Source organism: Neofelis nebulosa, chromosome 7, assembly GCF_028018385.1.
Source record: "Neofelis nebulosa isolate mNeoNeb1 chromosome 7, mNeoNeb1.pri, whole genome shotgun sequence".
Taxonomy (NCBI): Eukaryota; Metazoa; Chordata; class Mammalia; order Carnivora; family Felidae; genus Neofelis; species Neofelis nebulosa.
Window position 1 is genome coordinate 29,921,187 of NC_080788.1, and position 21,037 is coordinate 29,942,223.

The 21,037-nt window shown below is 39.7% G+C and overlaps 1 protein-coding gene and 1 non-coding gene across 4 annotated transcripts in view; both read right to left on the reverse strand.

Annotated features, from left to right (window-relative positions):
• Positions 1–21,037, reverse strand: part of SCAPER (S-phase cyclin A associated protein in the ER) — a 525,678-nt gene that overhangs the window by 26,019 nt on the left and 478,622 nt on the right. For all 3 annotated transcript variants that reach the window (XM_058736955.1, XM_058736953.1, XM_058736954.1), the window contains 2 exons: positions 10,749–10,986; positions 5,045–5,194 (listed from right to left, as the gene is read on the reverse strand). In XM_058736955.1, the coding sequence (XP_058592938.1) occupies positions 5,045–5,194; positions 10,749–10,986 (388 nt within the window). The remainder of the gene's footprint in view (positions 1–5,044; positions 5,195–10,748; positions 10,987–21,037) is intronic.
• LOC131518326 (U6 spliceosomal RNA) lies at positions 19,210–19,316 on the reverse strand. The gene has a single exon (XR_009265017.1). It is a non-coding gene; the product is annotated as a U6 spliceosomal RNA (small nuclear RNA).

The window sequence follows — 21,037 nt, forward strand, 5'->3', positions numbered from 1 at the left end:
CTGCAACCCGATAGAAAACATGATTGGGTCCATCAAGAATAGGGTATTATTTTTATTATCCAGGTTTCTTCCCTGAAGTCATCTTTGGTATCAGGGGGGCTGTCTTTGCAGTTAATAGACTAAATGGTGGCAAATAAAAAGGGCCAATCCTTTATGCAAAGCAGTTACCTAATAAAACAGGCTTAGGCTGCAGCAGGAGTTCAAAATCTCCTGTCTTTTAAAGACACAAGCTGTTTCCCCAGGAGAAAATAAAGGATCCACTGTGCACAAACAGGCCCTGCAAATTAACATGACTGACTAATGATACGGAAGCATTAAATGAATTGAGCATCATAATTTTTCCTCTGAAATTCCTCTGATTTAGAGAATGTGGCATCAGGTTAAATACATTCACTTTCATAAGAACAGAGAGGTGGAAAGGGCAGGAACTTGACTGCAAGTTGTGAGTTGGGTGTGCCAGTTCTTGGTTTGGCAATTCCTTTCCTCCCTCTGAGCCTCAGTTTTTCCACCTGTAATATGAGGCAGCTGGGCTAGATATTTCAGAGCCTTTCCAGGTGAAGATTCCATGAATCTATGACCTTAAAGGATGAGACCTTAAAGCTGAATTTACCACATCCCCTCAGCAAATGCTCACTTGGCAAATTACTGGGGAGATTAGAAAGGGAATTTAGTAAAACAAGTTTTTAGAATGAAATAAACAATCAGCTGTTTAGTTACAGAAAACTCCCTAATTCTACTGGGATATGAGCAGTTATCCTCTTAGTAAGCTTGGGGTTATTTCTCCCCTCCCTAGCCCCTGCCATGCAGCTGGATGGCATGGAGCCCAGCCACGAGCTGGTGAGCACAACCCTTTGATGTGGGTGAAACAACTGTGGCTAGAGATGGCTTCACAGAGCAAGGCACCTGACATCTCACCTGTAAGTCTCTGCTTACTGGTTTTGTCAGTGGAGCTCCTCTATTAATATGGGGAGCCAGGGTGTATGCAGCTTTTAAGGGTTCACTGCCATGGAGTGGACAGGCAGCTAACGAAGCCATCTGGTGCTGACAGGATCCAGAGTAGGGCAAGGAGCATCTGAAAAACCACAAAATGGCTTGGAGTCCTCATGAGATCAGAATGCTCGTCTGTCTGTGGTTCTAATCTTAGCCTTTAAAACATCACAGACTCCTGGAACTCACAAGGGAGGTCATCTAGAACAATCCACTTCCTTTTTTAAAAAGCATTTTTTATTGTGGTAAAATATATATAACAGAAAACCTACCATTTTAACCATTTTTAAGCCTACAATTCAGTGGCATTAAGTACATTCACAATATTGTGCACTATCACCACCATCATTTCCAGAACCAATATACCTCTTTGTATAGTCAAACATGCTCAAGCCTCAAGAGGGAAAATGATTTAAGATCACAGAGTTTGTGGCAGAGTGGGGGTTAGAACCCAGGCCTTCTTTTGCTAGACTGTGTTCAATTTTGTGTTCATAAAACACACTCATTTATACCATCCCAGGACCTAAAGTTTTCTTTGTATCTTTGTATTTCTTTGTACCATTTCAGGGGACTTATAACCTCTTCAAATCCCAATCCCTTACCTGTATGTGAGGCAGAACTACATCCTGATGTACTTACGTCCTCACTGAAGTGCTAATGAGGTCCAAAAGACACCAGATGGGAAAAACGGTATCAACGATTTTACAAACATCAGGGGTTATGCTTAGAAACCACATCTCCATAAGATGCAGTGTCTCAGTATTTGACACTTACTATAAGTCTATTGATTTCTGATTTCTCCTCTACTTTTTATCACATTCTTTCTTCTCATAGATTGTTGCTTTTCATTAATTGCCTTGGGGCTGAACTGACTTCTCTGATCTTGCCTCAAATCAGAAGTGGATGTCCAGTTTAATATTCAATCTTTCTGGGAGGCTAGGTGTCAAAATAGAAGATCTGGCTTTTTTCCCTTTTCTAATTTCTTTCTCTTAGTGAGCTCACTTCTCAACAATGATCTCCAAATGCTGCTGTGTCTTCTTCCCCAGATGACAAGCCATAGCGCACCTGTCTCCTGCTTGTGCTGCCTGGTGCTCTCTCTGCCCTTTTAGTCTATTTCCGCTTGCCCCAACGTGCCCAGTCACTGCTCTGTCATGGCATCTCCAAATGCCAGTTCCCCTGACCCCATTTCCCATTCACTCTGGTGAGCCCACAGATACTTAGGAGGTGTGCTTTATCTGTAGGAAAGGATCAGTCTGTGATCTGGCATTGGCAGAAACACTCTCTGAAATCCCACACAATTCTGAGTTCAGCAAATTCATTACAACAGAGTTGGCTTAAGCAAAAAGTTTCAAACCATCTCCAAATGCGGATATGGTGAAGGAGCTTATCTCTTGCCATAGAACTGTAACACAGCAAAATACTCTCACATCCACAGATGACCTCTTTACAAGTACAGTAGATAGTGTCATGATACATAATAAACAACTTAAGTATAAAACAGGAAATTGGAGGTGCCTGGGTGGCTCAGTCGGTTAACTGTCCAACTCTTCATCTCAGCTCAGGTCATGATCTCACAGTTTCATGAGTTTGAGCCTTACATCAGGCTCTGTGCTGACAGCATGGAGCCTGCCTGGGATTCTCTCTCCCCTCTCGGCCCCTCCCCCAAATAAATAAACATTAAAAAAAAAAAAAAAAAAACCAGGAAATTAGTTTGGTAAACCACAGGCTGTCTACACAGGATAGAGCCCTGCAGCCAAAACGATATTCACAACAGGTGTGTCAACTATACTTCAATATAGATATTCACAAAGAATGGTTTTGATACACAGACAGTGCCTGACTGATGGTTCGACTTATGATTTTTGAATTTTATGAAAGTGATACACATTCAGTAGAAACAGTACTTTGCATTTTTATCTTTTCCCAGGCTACTGATAAGATACTCTCTGGTGATGCTGGGTGGCAGCAGCTCCCAGCTGGCCCCCAGTCAGCCACGCGATCATGAGGGTAAACAACTGGTCTACTTAACAACCATTCCCTACCCAGAAACCATTGGGTTTTTCACTTTCACTGCAGTAGTCAATGAACTAAATGAGATATTCAACACTGTACTAGAAGACAGGCTTTGTGTTAGACGATTTTACCCAACTGTAGGTTAATGTAAGTATTCCGAGCATCCTGAGAGTAGGCTAGGTGTATTAAGTGCACTTTCCACTTAAGATATTTTCAACTTCTGATGGGTTTATTTGGGCATAACCCCAGTGTAAGTAAAGGAAGACCTGTAATGTTAAGTGTATAAAGTAGGATATAACAGTATGTATGTACAGTATGATCTCAGCTACGTAAAATATTCAAGGAAGGGTGGGGATGTGAAACAGATGAAGGTGGTCATAGGGTACAAACTTGTAGTTCTAAGATAAATATGTTCTGGGGATGTAGTGTACAGCATGTTGACTAGTACTGTATCACACATACATTTAAAAGTTGCTAAGATGGTGCATCTTAAAAGTTCTCACCATATGAGAAAAAAATTTGTAACTATGTGAAGTGATGGATGTTAACTAAACTTACTGTGGTATTAATCTTGTATAATATGCACATACCAAATTATCACTTTGTACACTAAAACTGATACAAAGCTGTATGTCAGTTATATCTCAATAAAACTGGAAAAAGTATTCAGAATAAGGACTGTAAGGGAACTTGCCAAAATGGTAACAGTGGCTATCTCAGATGGTGAGAGCAGCTTGTAAGAGACTTATGAACCTGCTGGGCCTGGAAAGAACAATGCATCGCTACCTGGGGGGTGTTAGCAAGGGGAAAGCACTTCCAGAATGTTCCCATGGTGGGAGGGGGAGGTGAAAAAGATCTGTTCTCCTGGCACCAGTGTCTGGAAAAGAGGAACTTTTCTATAAATGACACTTGTTCTGGTCCACATTTTCTATATTTTAACTATGGAATTCTTTCCAGAATGGACTGCATGCTCCTCAACCTTCTTCAAAGGGAATGCAAAGAACATACATTTTGCCTCCATGCTCATTCAAGGTTAGCACTGGGGGCATCCAGATCTTCTCGGAAATAAATACAGGGTTTAGTGTTCCTTTCATCCAGATGGCTGTGGTTTCTGAGTTCTCGGCCCTGCCTTATTTTTATTTTTTCTTTCCCCGCTCTCACCTTGAACTTGGCTTTGTCACTATAACCAACTCCTGTCCTTCTCCTGCCCTGGTCTAGTTTGCTGCAGGCTAATAAACGGTTGTTAGAGATGTGCCTAAAATAAAACTTATTAAGCTTGAAGTGAGGGTTAATGGTTGTCCAGAGGCCTTTTTCTCAGCTATAATCCATACAGTTGAGGTTGCAGAAGGTTTTAGATAAATGAGGCTATCAGGAACTACTATTTGATGTGTTAGTTATGCCATTACTCTGGTTTTAAAAATGAAGAGAAATAAGGTGCTCATCATCATTATTATTTTACGAAATCGGTAACAGTTTTCCCAAGTTCTTAGAGTAGCAGAACCCTATTTACAAATGAAATCTTGCTTGGAAACCACATAATCCAAACAGTTAAAAGTGAAACTACTCTGAGTGACTCAAGGGGGAGAAGCCCAAGTCCTGCTTTCTCAGGCCCCCCTCCAACACCACCTAGCACCCCCTAAGCAACTAGAAGCCAAGTGCCAAGAGTGGCTTCATAAAGCACCCGACTCTAATGCTACGTGCAAAGTGACCCGAACTGAAAGATGCACTCTACCTCATCACAACGAAACAAATATATGGATAGAACATCAGAACCTCTGTGGTAAGGGAGTAGATGCTTCTGTGTACTGAATATTTTATTGAAAAAATTTTATTTTTATAACTCTAAGAGGAAGCCTTAGTGCTCATCTAGTGCTGATCAAATCTCTTTGGGTAGAATAAGGCAGAGAGGTGTCCTTGGAGTCTGGTTAAAGGGCCTCACGCAGGACAGATGGGTTCCAGCAGGCTAGCCTGCCTTTTCTCAATCCAATACCTCACACTCTCAGTGTTGGGGGAGCTGCCTGAGGAACTGTCCAGGGCCTCTTACCTGGTTATCTGGGTGGTTGACAGTGAAGTAGCCCACACAGACGATGACCTCATGAAGGAGGCTTTCACAGGAGACTTGGCTGCAGTGGCCCAGTAGAGAGCTGGCGATATGCCGGAATGCAAGGGACAAGCCCTCTGCCCCTACAATAGACTGACAAAGACAAGGAGCAGTTAGAACTCCCCATCCCAGGGACAGGCAGGGCTGCAAATCACAAAGCAAGACTGGACCCTGTGCACTTTCTGCCATGGTGCCGGAAAAACATAGGAAATTTCTAGAGCACTATGATTGACAGTTCAGTTTAGAGATTCTTGCTCTAATAAGTGACCATAATCAATGTAACATTTAACCTGAAAAGAGACATGGAGAAATACTCTTACTTTGTGGATCAAGACATACTATCCACCTAAAGCATAGTTGTTTATTCCATTTGTAAGAAGTTATTTTTTCCCGTGGTACAAATAGTCTCATTGTAGAAAATGTGGAAAATATAAAAATGCTAAAATTCTCCTGTGAATCTCCTGTTACCATTTAGCTAACTTCTAATACTTTTCTTTTTCTGAAGGAGAAAATATTTTCTTGAACACAGCGATAAAAATATAATTCTAATTATTTACTTATGTTCAAAACAGGAAAGCAATATAAATAACAACTGGTTATTATTCAAATAAACAGCCCTATAAACCCAATGTTCCCAAAAGAATGTAAAAAAACACAACACCCTGACCCCCCAAAAAAAACAAACCATGAAGCCCCCTCAACTATGAGGCTTCTGGGATCCTTTCCCCAGACAGGCAAAGGGCTGTTGTTGGTGGGCGATGCAGGAGGAGAGCCTGAGTCTGTCTGTGCAGCCTGAAGCTTCTATTTAATAAACATGTCAAACAGACAGAGCGACAGGAGGGCAAAGGGGAGAGGCGAAGCCTACAGAATACACTCGCAGCCGACACTGGAATGAAGCACCACTGCTGGCCTGTGGGGAAAGGCAGCGTTTTAAACTCATCTCTTCATTTGAGGTCTTGGCGGCCTTGAACCAGGTCAGATACATAGCAGCTTAGAAGTTTCAATGAATTCACTTTGCCTAACAGTGGTGAAACCCAGTCCTGTTAATGAGTATTGTGGAAATAAAATTACTGCTAAATTTTAAGAGTGCCTTCTGTCTCAGTTTCAGTGCCCTGAGACAAAATGTTGTTCAAGCCCCAAAGAGGTTCAGGAGAGCTCTGTTCCTTTAAATCAAGTAGTGACACCTTCTCAGCTCAGCCCTTATTTAATTAGTTGTGTCCAGCATGCTGTGACCCAGTGCCCTCTGTTTAACCTTCACTGATAAGAGCAGGTCAAGGGGCATGTAAGTTTGAATATAAAAATTAAACCAATTTTTCAAGGAAACTATATTTCCTTTTTAGTCAGAATTAATTGCCAAGTCAGTACATTGATTTGTTTCTTGAGACCACCTTCAATTGTAAAATCTGTCAAAGTGTATGCAATATACAATATCCGGGATCTCAAGGCCATCTGTGCCAATATGAATTCACAGTGAAATCAGACTCTTTGCTGAAGGGGGAAAAATATTTTGACAGCCTTATTAGTATACAATGAAATGGAACAAGCTAAGAAAATAGTCTAGTGGATAACCTTTTGTTACTAGCACATGATGGGTTCCACATAAAACGAGCACACAGGTTCATGGCTTCACACAAGTGTGGAGGGGCACTGGGGAAGCTTCACTCAAAAGTTAACTTTCTGAATCAACATCTGCAAAATGGTTTGGGTAAATTATCTTCAGAAGCTGAGTCAGTCCACATTTATAAAAAATGTAAAAAAAATTTAATGTTTATTTATTTATTTTGAGAGAGAGAGAGAGAGTGGGGGGGGGGGGGTAGAGAGAGAGAATGAGCAGAGGAGAGGGAGAGGGAGACAGAGAATCCCAAGCAGGCTCTGCACTGTCAGCACCCCACACAGGACTCAAATCCACGAACCGTGAGATCATGACCTGAGCCAACACCAAGAGTCAGACACTTAACTGACTGAGCCACCCAGGTGCCCCCAGTCCACATTTCTTGAGGGCCTACTATTTGCTAACTAGAACAGTGCCTTTATGTAATCTCATTTAATCCTCACACTTGTGAGGTAGGTGTTTTTAATCTCTATTTTACAGATGAGAAACTGAGCCCATAACGGTTCAAATGACTTCTCTAAGGTCATAAAACTTGGTGGTATAATGGCTTACAGTCACATCAGTCTGACTCCAGATGCAGAAAGGTTTGATGAGGATGCCTATTAGAGCTCTGCATTCTTGTGATGCATTGGGACTCAAATGGTCAACATGTCTTACATTATCCTGTTTAGCAGGTCAGACCATTTATCTCATTTCAATTTTATTCTTCAGTTCCTTTGACCCACACAGGCAATTCATAAACTGTCTCCCAGATTTTTTCTTGAGATCAGATCCATGCTGTACCTAAAATTTCTTTTCCTGTCTTTTATTAACATAGGTCCTAAAAATCTCACTTTTGACATGTAAGTTGTTTTGATGAACTAGAACATGAGTTTCTCTGACCACATTTATCAGAAAAATAGTACTTTTCTCCCAAACTCTCTCAATTGCATTACAATGCAAGTATTGTATATTTGTATTATATTTACTTGAGTATTACATGCTTGATCAGATACCCATCTACATCAATGATATCTGTGTGGACGATTTACTCTAGCTTGCTAAAAAGAGTGCAGTGGTTTAAAAAATGTCTATAAATCTTTGACAGTCCCCCCATTGAGAGGTGGGGCCTAAGCCTTCTCCCCTTGAATCCAGAAGGTTTATGACTGATTTAACCAAGAGCATGGTTGATATATAGCTATATGACTTGTAAGGCAAGGTCCTAAAAAGCCATGCAGCTTCTGTTTCTTTTGGAACATTTGTTTTCTGGAAGCTTCCTCTCAGGATACTCACTCAGAACCCAGACACCGTGTCATTTTAAGAAGCCCAAGTCACACAGAAAAGCCACATGTAGTGTTGCTGGCCAACAGTCCTTGGTGAACCTAGTCTTTAAGTCATCCCATGATATGAACAGGAGAGCGAAGGGGCCTCCAGATAAATTTAGCTTCCAGCTATCTGTGTCAACCTGCCCTCCCACCACCACCTCATTATTTGAGCCTCTTACCTGAAGCCCTATATCAGAGAGTAGCGACAAGCCACCCCTACTGTGATAAGCCCTGCCTGAATTTTGGACCCAGAGAATCTGTGATCATAATAAAGTGGTTGTTGTAACTAAGTTTTTTTTGTTTGGTTTTAAATGCATAAAAGTGACTGGAACAATAAGGTAATCTGTTTGTGACTGGTAATAAGGTAATAAGGTAATGGGTAGATGTATTAAATGCTCTGATGCTAGAAATTCTGGGCATGTGGGTCCCTGCACATACTGATGAGGTGTAAGAAAAACACATGTGCTGGACCTTGAGTACTGAAAGGATGGCAGCCAGGGGGAGGCCCCTGTGAGCTTTCCTGGTCCAGGCACCTGTTAAAGAGAAAAGAATACCTGGGAACAGTGTCTGGGAGAGAACGAGAAACAATGATGGCCAAATTGACTAAGATAAAAGAAAACAGGAGGAAAAAAAAACAGGAAGAGAGACTTAAGAGTAATATGGAGCTGCATGAAGGACAGAGAGGAAAGAAATGTACTGGAGAATTATCAGGAACCAGCCAGAACAGGACATTCTACTTGGTAGGCAGGGCATTTGATACTAAGAATGGCTTGAACAGGGGTGCCTGGGTGGCTCAGTCAGTTAAGTGTCCGATTCTTGATTTCTGCTCAGGTCCTGATCTCACAGGTTCCTGAGTTTGATCTTCGCATGGGGCTCTCTGCTGAGAGCGCAGGGGCCTTTCCTTCTCTGTCCCTCCCCTGCTTGCTTGCACTCTCTCTCTCTCAAAATAAATAAATATTACAAAAATAAAATAAAAAACAGAATGGCTTGAACACTCTTGAGTCACTCTGGTATCTTTCCTGCTGCTTTTTCAAGTAGGGGGTACATTTCAGGCTGGATATGGCAAAGAGCTGGAAAGGAAGAATCTTGGTCTTTATGTTAGTTTGACATTTGCTCCAGAAATAAGCTTTTGATTTTTCTAACATTATTGGCAACTGTGCCTAAAGGCCATTCGGGGACCAGGGCTGGTTGGAGTTCCGTGGTGTTCCTTTTGAGTGAGACTGACCAGGCGGTGAGCTCACAGGGATGGTGTGGGGAGCACATGGATCTGGGATCCGACATTCAAGAGTGACTCATGGAATGGCTGACTTAATACAGATGATTTTGTTTATGATGTGGAGCACCCTGCAGCAGTATAAATACTGGTCAGAAGACCTATAAAACTAGACGCTAAGAGACAGTTTTTAGATATTTTCTTTTCATAATCCCTAGTAACAACGGAAATCACTCTAGTTGGACTAGTTGATGGGTAGACTGCTGGCCTCCATGTTCTGAGGACAAAAACTAGTGTCTCCAGATTTCCAAGCTGTTTCCACACAGAACACAATGGGCCTGGGTCTTCACAAAACACAGATGTTCAACCCAGAGGCAAGAATCACTGGCATTTTCTGGAGCAGATATCTCCTTATTAGGTGTGCCTGTAAACTCTCAGAACTTTACACATTATGTAGTTACCATCTAAGGCTATAATGTTCAATTGCTTTGGAAACTGAAATGCTTTAACCCTAAACAGGATTCTGTTCTTGTGATGGATAAACTAACTCTACCAAGTTGGAAGCTATTGAGCCCAATGATACAACTTACTCACTAATTTCCTGTTGTGCACAAAATGACAGGAAGACAAGAATTCCACATTTGTCATCAGCTACAAAACAAGTGTTTCGTCTAGTTGGGAATGGCCAAAGACCACCATTTTCATACATTTATATCTCTATAACCTTTTTCCCTTTCTCCCTCTGAGCAACGCAATTCATCTAAATTATGGGTTCATCATCTGCCAAGTTTGTTCCTTTTTTAATGAAATCACTTGACAGTTAATAAACTGAAAGAGAAAGTCTACTCCTTGGGGCTTGCTCTGTTCCAAAGGTTCAGTGTTTTTGAAAATTAAATTTCCCACATGAAAAAAAATCTATTTCTAAGCTGACAGTCTGGTATTACAGCATAAAGCAATTTTTCTTTCTTTTGCTATAAAAACTTAATTTATGGGGGTGTGCACGTATAACTATACATACACTTTACACCAGACACAAATCAGTTAAATCATCCACAGAAAGTCATATCAATCAAAACAATTTATCTAACTTTGGTTCTGTTTATGTAAGACTTTCCTTAACATTTAAAAGTTGATGGGATAATAATGCCTGTCTATGAAGAAATCAACACAGAAGATTTATTAGTAGCAGAGTGACACAGATTTGGGTAAATCAGAAAATCATAGGTGCCAGTCCTGGCATAGCCACGTGTAACCTTGGGCAAATAACTGCTAGCTTTTCCATCTGCAAAATGGGTGTAATATTTTGCAGGGCTATCATGAGAATAAATGAGAAAGCATATGTAGAGTATCTAAAATAGTTCCCAGATGACAGTAGCTTAATAAATGATGTATTTTGTGATTTCCTTTACTGTAGTTTACTCCTAATGTCCCAATCCAGGAGAGGAACCTCACATCATTATCTACACTAAAATATTAACTCTTGGTTGGTTAACACCATCACTAACCAATGCTTGGTACCTGGAAAGCAGGCAGATCAAGAGCTGCAAAACTGTTGAAGAACTGTAAGCTCTGAATGGCCACTTGGACTGTGTTCTGAGTGTAACTCTCCTTGGGACCGGCTGTGCTGGGGTCCGAGATGGTGCCGTGGAAGAGGACACAGTAGAGCATGTGCAGAACTCCAGCCAGGTCTGTGGCTTGAAGAGCAGCGGTCAGTCCTGTGGGATCCTGGCGATTATTGTCAAATACGCTGTTTGACCTGACAAAGAAACATTCAATTCTTTAAAAGAAATCTACTTAAAGGATGTTAGCATTTTTATAGGTCAGATGGAACAAGACAAGCAGACCGTTAAAAGCAAACCATCTGAGTTGTATAATAAGGTAACAAGAAACCTCAAGGAATAAATGCAGCCTTCTCCTGCCCGAGAGCACAGTGGCTTGCCCTTTTCTCCCCCTGGGAGACCTGCTCACTGTTGCAGCAGCAGCAGCAAATGAGCAATGTGCAGCCAGTGCTGAGCTTGCCACCCACCCTCCCTGTCCTCTGCAGCCTAGGAAGGCTAACTTTGCTTAGAGTCTACATCTGGGCAAACTGGACAGAGTCCATTAGAGCTACTGGGACTCAGAAGTCAGAAATCCCATAGTTTCTTTTCTGGATACACAAAGGGAATCTTCTCAGGGGAGACAGCTACCAGGAAAATGAGGCCTCAAAAAAAAGGGCTCTGTAATGTGTTGGTATACTGTGGTGGGGAGGAGACAGTTCACCTGCTTTTGAAAGCACGGTTCATCATCAAGGAATATTGGCAGGACAGGTTGTAGGCGCCAGACTCCCAAGAACAAGCAAGTGCTGGATTAGCTTTATACAAATCACCATGAAGTCAGCTTAATAACTCGCAAGCAGTGCCGTGGGTGAACAAGAAGCAACAGCAATGGCAAATGAGCTCCTAAAATTAATAGTAAAGCCAGCAAGGGTTTGCTAAATCTACCTCACTCCTGAATCAGGTCTATACGAAGCATCCAGTGACCAAGAGCCTGCAGTTTTACTAAATGTGGCTGCCAAGCATTCGTTCACTTTTTTTTTTAAAAGAAACTGCACCCAAATTTCTCTCTGAGGAACTACCCCTCTCTCTTATAACCAGCGTGCTTTAGGTGGGGCTCCTCCCCCATTCACTCTGACTCAAGAACCTAAGGCAATAAAAGGCACAGTTTATTCTTCTGGCTGTTCAGTATGGCTCAGGGATGGCACACATCACAGTGGAGGGAGATTCTTTTGCTGAAATGCTTGGAAAAAAGCCCTCACTTTTTCTCCATTGGGTTTGAATCTGAGAAGATGTAAGGTTTGCAGCTGCTATAGCCACTTCTGTACAAATCCTCAGTCCTCTCCATGCTATTCCAAGTGGGTCACACGTCTTGTTTCATGGACATAATTTTCTCTCAGGAAGAGAGGTTACAAGTCCCTGTTTAGTGTCTTCCTTTACCATACTCTTCCCTATTTTTAACATGAATACAGGTGCCCACCATGTCCACCTCCACAGCTTCTTTTTTGTTGTTTCTTTCAGATGGAATCTAGAATGTGAGAGGGGGATTATTAAAGATCTATGCTTATCTTATTAGCCTAGAAACACTGAAGACATGCTGCTAATAAGGGGCACCTGGGTGACACAGTTGGTTAAGTGCCCGACTCTTGATCTCAGCTAAGGTCATGATCTCACAGTTTGTGGGTTCAAGCCCCTCATCGTGCTCTGTGCTGATGGTGTGGAGCCTGCTTGGGATTCTGTCCCTCCTTCATTCTCCCCTTCCCCTGCTGTGCTCTCTCTCTTTCAAAATGAATAAACTTAAAAAAAGAAAAAAGAGATGCCACCAATTAAATAAGAATGTGGAAGTGCTGGCTGGAAAGTTTCTAGTATCTTTTCTAGTTTTCTAATTCATAACTTGTTTTTTCCAAACGGATTATTTTTTTTCATTTTGATTTACTACTAGTGTCATCAAAGAAGAGTTTTATTCATAGCCATGGTAAGTATTTACTTCTTGAACATGCATTATTTCTGATATTGTTAAGGATGTGAGATGACATTATATACCTTATTCTCTTCTCAAGAAAGCAGCTCTCTTAGTTTCCTAAGAGAAACTACTGTCCTTTCATTGTCCGGTAACAGGATCTGCTGAATTCACTCACGTATTTTACCTCACCTCACTCTTCATTTTTCATGGTTGGTAGTGAAGGTATTAATCCCCTTCACTCCATACATGAAGAGTAGTTGAGATGTTTTAGGTCATACACATTTGTCAGTGGAAAAAGCAGGATACCACAAGGACTTTTGACTCTTTAAAGCCAATGCTTTGTCTGAGGACCAAAGCATCCAGGCTAAACAGGAGTGACCTCTTCTTTTCTCTCCATCCCTTTTCTTAAGTCAAATCTCAGGGGTGTTAACTGAACACTGTGAAAGTACATGGAGACTGTAATGTAAACTCATATGATCATGGAGAGATACTTTTTGTCTTATGGGACTCAATACAAACACAAAGTTGAGAAACGATGTTTATTTGCTCTTAGGCACATCTAGACACGAACTGTTAGCTTATGCCAGTTGGCTCTTCCTTGCTTTCTTCCATTGTAGCCGTAAGAACTTGGGGTCAGACCCTGACTAGAGGCACGAGTAGAGATTAATATGTCTGACTTTATTACATAGGTTCCAAAAAGGGGTCTGTGCTTATTTAACACTGATTGCCTTTTAGAACCAATGGCAAGTCAGAAGACATTTCTTCCTAAAGTTAATTTCCAACAGTCTTTTGGAGCCTTGGGAATGAGTGACATCATTGCTGGTGACAACAGTTTTACTGCTCTGGGACTTAGAATGCTGGCCTTCCCCTTACTGCCTGTGTGGTTTTTAAACTGATTATCAGCATATTCAAATGAGATACTCAGAAATATAACTTTGTCATTTAAAACAATTTGTCATACTTAATCTTTCTAAACTTTTAAATGACACGAATTCACTGCTATTACTTCTTCAAGAGAACAAATGCAGATAAGAAAAAAGTGAAGGTCATCAGACTACTTCTTTCTTCCCTCTCCATCCCATTATTTAGGAAAATACTAATCATAAACTATGAAACAACACATCCCAGGTACTTTTGCAACATTCTCCTGATGAAATAAACATGTTGATTCAGAAAAATGAATTAAATAAGCATTCGATGACTTAGATGTGGAAATGGTTCAAAATGCATATAACATTGCTTCATAGAAAAGACTATTCATTTTAAAGTGAGCCCATAGAATTCACAGGACAGAGAGGAAGGGAAAGGGCTTGTCTATTGCATTTGGCTTCCACAGGACTAATGTAGAGCTGAAAGGACTTTAGGGAATGTTTACTTTTGATTTAGTCTGAATTACAGATAATTTGTCCATGAACAGGCCACTGGCTCCCGTTGGTCTTAACTGTCAGTTATAATCACTTTAAGCCTAAATGTTTATAATGAAAATGTAAAAGGCCTTATTCATATCAGACATAAGTTACAAAATTTTCTTTTAAAAATACATGGAAGATATGAAAACTCAGATCTGAAAGTTAATATATTACATTACATTCTGAGATCTTCTCAATTTTACTGAATTTTAAAGTGTTTTTGTTTGTTCTCTAGGACTAGGGATCTTAGTGATATATTCATTTCTGTTCATTAACAGCCAGATTCAATTAGGAATAACTATAATTGGACCATCAATACTCCTGCGCAACCATCTGAAAACGCTACTTTGCCTTAAAGGAAAGTATAGATGTGGAAAAAAAAAAAAAGCAGTGATTTGTATGGGCATGGATCAAATGCCATCCATTTATCTTTGGTGTTTTACCACTTATGTGCCAGGTGTGACAGTTCCAGATACTACAGCCCCCTTTTCCCTATTTGTTCCTGGCTTGTTTGCTCTCTTCTCCCTGATCCCCATTTTTCTGGCTTGGTAACATCAACCCTGATCTCGTTCAGTGCCAGTGATCTTCTAGACTGCTCTCTTATCTTCTTGGATTTTGGCTTTGTTCATTCCTTCAGTGCTGGAATCCCCAGGCATCTTGTAAGAATGTCCCATTTTAATCCTTGAACCCTGAGCATTCCACTTACTGGTCTGCAGTATTGGGAGTAGGTGGGATTAAGTCACTGTCTCTCCCAATGATGGATGTAAACTTCACTGTGGGGCTCTTAAGGACTGGGATATTCTGGAAAAGCTGACCTGAATCTGGAAAAGCCTGACCATTCATCAGGCTTTGTGGTGAGCACAAGGGGCAGGATCGTCTGGTCAGATACTCTCAATCTGAAAAGCCAAACTACCTGTGCTCTAGGAACAGTGACCATCTGTGATATGGGCAGTCAAGGAAGACTAGGTCCCTGTCCTACAGAGGTTACAGTCTAACAGAGACAGGAATGTGTATCAGGTTCCTATTGCTGATGGAACAAGTTATCAGAAGCTAGTGGCTCAAAACAATACTATTCTCTTACAGTCTGGGGCGGGGGGTGGGGGGGTGGTCAGAATCCAAAACAGGTCTTTCTGGGTGGGCTAAAACCAGGTGTTATCAGAGGTGTGTTCCTTCTAAAGGCTCCAGGGACAGTTTGTTTCCTTGCCTTTCACAGCTTTTAGAGTACACATGCCATTTCTTGGCTTGTGGCCCCTTCCCCCATCTTCAAAGTCAGCAGCACCTTCAAACCCCTCTAACGCTCACTTTCCCACTTCTCTCTTTCATCTACAAGGACCTTTGTACTTACAATGGGCCCACTTGGATAAACCAGGATAATCTTCCCATCTCAAGATCCTTAATTTCTGCAAAATCTCTTTTGCCATGTAAGATAACACATTTACAGTTTTGGGGAATTAGGATACAGATAACTTTGGCAGGGCATTATTCTTTTTTCCCCCACTTTTTCATATTAAAATATGTGTAACATAAAATTTACCATCTTAACTATTTCAGGTATATAGTTCATTGATAATAAATATACTCAAAATGAAGTACACCCTTCACCACCAACCATCCCCATAACTCTTTCGTATTATGTAAAACAGAAACTGTATATCCCTTAAACAATAACTTCCCGTCCCCTCTTCCCCCAGCAACCATCAGTCTACTTTCTGTCTCTATGACTGACTATGCTAAATAGTTCACGTAAATGGAATCATCACACTATATTTAGTTTCTTGTAACTGGCTTATTTCACTTAGCTAATGTCCTCAAGTTTCATTCATGATGTAGAATATGTCAGAATCTCCTTACTTTTTAAGGCTGAATAAATAATATTCCATTGTATGTATACAACACTTTTTGTGTATCCACTTATCTACTGATGAACACTTGGGTTGCTTCCCTTTTTTAACTGTTGTAAATAATGCTTCTATGAACAGGGGCATACAAATGTTTTCAAAACCCTGTTTGTAATTCTTCTGGATATATACCCAGAAGTGGAATTGCTGGATCATTCAGTAATTCTATTTTTAATTTTTTGAGGAATTGCCATATTTTCCACAGCAGCTATATCATTTATATTTCCACCCACAATACACAAGTGTTTGAATTTCTTCATATCCTCACTGACACTTGTTATTTTTTGTTTTGTTTTGTTTTGTTTTTTTGATGGTAGCCATCCAAATGGGTTATCTCACTATAGTTTTGATTTGCATTTTCCTATTATCAGTAGTGTCAAACTTCTTCTCATGTGCTTATTGGATATTTGTATATCTTTGGAGAAATGCCTATTTAAATCTTTTGCCCGTGAAACAAAAATGTTTATTCATTTATTTTGAAAGAGAGCGCATACATGCATGTGAGTGGGGAGGGGCAGAGAGGGAGAGGGAGAGAGAATACTAAGCAGCTTCCATGCTATGAGCGCAGAGCCTGATGTGGGCTTTGATCCCATGGAACAGTGAGATCATGACCTGAGCTGAAATCAAGAGTTGGACACTTAACCGATTGAGCCACCCAGATGCCCTGCCCATTTTTTAATAGTGTTTTTGTTGTTGTTGTTGAGGTTTAGGAGTTTTCCATGGTTTCTGGATATTTATTCCTTATCAGATATATAATTTGCAAATATTTTACCCCATTCTCCAGGTTGCCTTTTTACTGTGTTGATACTGTCTTTTGATACACAAATTAAAAATCTTCCTGAGGTCCAATTTGTCTACTTTTTCTTTTACTGCCTGTGCCTCTTGTGTCCTATCCAAGAAATAAATCACTGCCAAATCCCATGTTCTGAAGCTTCTGCTCTGTGTTTTCTTCTCAGTTTAATAGTTTCAGGTCTTTGAGCCATTTTGAGTCATAGCATTTGAAAAGTGTTCAGCTTTACTCTTTTGCACGTGGATGTCCATGTTCCCCAGCACCACTTGTTGAAAAGACTCCTTTCCCATTCAATGGTCTTGGCATCCTCGTCAAAATCATTTGCCCATATGTGTGAGGGTTTATTTCTGGGCTCTCTGTTCTGTCCCATTGTTATATATGCCTGTATGCCAGTTTCACATTGTTTTGATTACTGTGGCTTTGAAGTAAGCTTTGAAATCAGAAAACGTGAGTCCTCCAGTTTTGTTCTTTTTTTCAATATTTTTTTTTATTTATTTGGGCTCCCTTGAGATTTCATATGAATTTTAGTATCAGTTTTTCTATTTCTGCAAAAAAAAAAAAGTCTTAAGAGATTTTGTCAGAGATCACATAAAATCCACAGATTGCTTTGGGTAGTAATGACATCTTAATAATACTGTCTTCCAATCCATGAACATGGAATGTGCTTCCACTTATTTATGCCTTCTTTAATTTCTTTTGGCAATGTTTTTTCCTTTTCATTGTATAAGGCTTTTTTGCCTTCTCAGTTAAATTAATTCCTAAGTTTTTTTTTTTTTTTTTGGTGCTATTGTAAATGGACTTGTTTTCATAATTTCCTTTTTGAGACTGTACATTGTTAATATAAAAAAATGCATCTGCTTTTTGTGAGTTGATTTTGTATTCTGCTACATTGCCAAATTCATTTATTAGTTTTAATCTGTGTGTGTGTGTGTGTGTGTGTGTGTGTGTGTAATCTTTAGGGTTTTCTATATATAAGATTATATCATCTGCAAACAGAGATATTCTACTTCTTCCCTTCTGATTTGGATGCCTTTTATTTCTTTTTCTCACCTAATTTCTTTGGCTAGAAATTCCAGTACTATGTTGGATAGAAGTAGCAGAAGTGGCATCTTTGCCTTGTTCCTGATCTTAGAAGAAAAGCTTCTAGTCCTTCACCATTGACTATGATGTTCCCTGTGGGTTTTTCATATATGGTTATTTATTTATTTATTTATTTATTTATTTAAAAAAAATTTTTTTTCAACGTTTTTTTATTTATTTTTGGACAGAGAGAGACAGAGCATGAACGGGGGAGGGGCAGAGAGAGGGAGACACAGAATCGGAAACAGGCTCCAGGCTCCGAGCCATCAGCCCAGAGCCTGACGCGGGGCTCGAACTCACAGACCGCGAGATCGTGACCTGGCTGAAGTCGGACGCTTAACCGACTGCGCCACCCAGGCGCCCCTCATATATGGTTTTTATTATATGTTGGTACTTTCTTTCTATCCTAGTTTTTTGAGTGTTTTTGTACTGAAAGGGTGCTGAATTTTGTCAAATGTTTTCTGTATCAATTAAGATGATCATGAGTTGTTTCCATCATTCTGTTAATGTGGTCTAATTACAATGATTGATATTCAGGTACTGAACCATTCTTGCACTCAAGGAATAAATCCCACTTGGTCATGATGTATAATCATTTTGCCATGCTGCTAAATTTGGTTTGGTAGTGTTTTGTTGAGCATTTTTACGTCAATGTTCATATGGGGTATCAGTCTGTAATTTTCTCTTTTTGTAGTGTCTTCATCTGGCTCTGGATTCAGAGAATCCAGAAACTCAGAGAATGAGTTACGAAGTGTTCTCTCCCCTTAAATTTTTGGGAAAAGTTTGAGAAAGACTGGTGTTAGTTCTCTAAGTGTTTGGCAGAATTCACAATTGAAGCCATCAGGTTCAGGGCTTTCCTTTGGAGATTTTTGATTACTGATTCAATCTCCTTACCAGTTATATAGGTATATTCATATTTTCTATTTCTTTGTGATTTAGTCTTGGTGGGTTTTTTGTTTCTAGAGATTTATCCATTTCATCTAGGTTATCCAATTTATTGACATACATTGTTAATAGCACCTTCTTATAACCCTTTTTATTTATGTATAATTGATAGTAATGTTCCCACTTTCTTTTCTTTCCTCACCTTTATTGAGGTAGAAATGACAAATAAAATTATAACTTATTCAAAATGTACAACATGATGATTTGGATATATTGTGAAATGACTCTCACAATCAAGTTAATACATCCATTACTTTAGTTTTTGTTTTTTTACATAGTTATCTTTTTTATTTTTTGTGGTAGAATGCTTAAAATCTACTTTATTAGTAAATTTCAAGTATGCAATACTGTATTAAACTACAGAAAATATGGGACACTTCAAGAATTTGAGTGTCATCCTTGTGCAGGGGTCATGTTAGTCTTCTCTGTATTGTTTCAATTTTAATATGTGTGCTGCCAATGTAAGCACCCCATTTTCATGTCTGAGTTTAGTAATTTGAGTCTTCTCTCTCTTTTTTTCTTGGTTCATCTAGTTGAAGGTTGTCAATTCTCTTGCTCTTTTCAAAAAACCTGAATTTTTGGTTTCATTGATTTTCTCTATTGTTACTTTATTTTTTAAAAAAACATGTTTATTTATTTTAAGAGAGAGAGAGAATATGAGAGTGCACACGTGTGAGCTGGGGAGGGGTAGAGAGAGAGAATCCCAACAGGCTCCATGCTCAGCGCCAAGCCTGACACAGGGCTTGATCTCATGACCTTGGGATCATGACCCGAGCTGAAATCAAGAGTTGGATGCTCAACCAACTAAGCTACCTAGGTGCCCCTATTCTTTATTTCAATGATCTCTGCTGTAATCTTTGCCATTTCCTTCTTCCTGCTAGTTCTGAGTTTAGTTCGTTCTTTTTTCTGGTTCCTTAAGTTGTATAGTTAGGTTGTTTTGAGAGATTTCTTATCTTTTAACATAAATGTTTATCGTTATACACTTCCCCCTTAACAGTGCTTTTACTGTATCTTGTAAGCTTTGATATGTTGTGTTTTCATTTCCATTCATCTCTAAGTATTTTCTAATCTCCTTTGTGATTTTGTCCTTAATCCATTTGTTGTTTAAGACTGTGTTGTTTAATTTCCACAAATTTGTGAATTTTTTAGTTTTACTTCTATTATGGATTTCTAACTTTGCTCTGTAATAGTTGGAGAAGATATTTTGTATGATATTTATTTTTTAAATCGCACAAGACTTAATCTTTGGCCTAATAGCTGATCTATCTTGGAACATGTCCGATGTGCACTTGAGAAGAATGTGTATTTTGTCTTTGTAGGTTAGAATGTTCAGGAAAAGCATTATATTCTGCCTACCACATGGACTAGTTATTCATGATTCATTCATTTATTCAACAAATATTTATTGAAGACCTACTCTGTAGTAAGCACTACTCCAGGCACTAGGATTCATCAGTAAAAGCGATGCCCTTTTCCTGATAAAGCTTACATTTTATTGTGGGAGTATAGAAGAAACAAATCAAAAATATATGTAATATATAGTATGTCAGGTATGCTAAATACTCTGGAGAAGGGGACATGGAGAAGGGGAATGAAAAAGTGGGTGAATGTTTAATAGTATTTTATATAAAGTGATTAGGGAAGCTTTTTCTAAGGTGTTAAGTAAGTAGAGTTCTACAGAAAGTGAGGAAGGAAGCCATAAAGATATCTGACGCCAGGGTGTTTTAGACAGAAAAGCAGCATGTCTCAAGTCTTGGAGCTAGGAACATGCAGGACATGTTCAAGAAACAGCAAGGCCAGTGTGGCTACAGCAGATTGAGTGCATGGAAGAACAACAGGAGATGAAGTCAGAGAGGACAGGAAGAAGATCAGGTAGGATCTTATAGACCATTGTAAGGACATTATAAGGATTTTACTGGATGAGAAAGAAAGCCATTTTAAAGTTCTGAGCAGAACAATGATGTATCTGACAAGTTCAAAAAAAAAATCACTATAACTAACTGGTTGAAAAGCTTTTAGAAGAGCCAAGGCAGAAGCAGGGAGGCCAATTAGGAGGCTGTTAGAAAGATCATGGTGGATGAGCCAGGCTGGTAGCTATGAATGTGGTGAGAAGTGGTTGGATTCTGAAAATCTTCAGAAGGCAAAGCCAACAGGATTTCCTGATAGATTGGATGTAGGTGTGAAATAAAG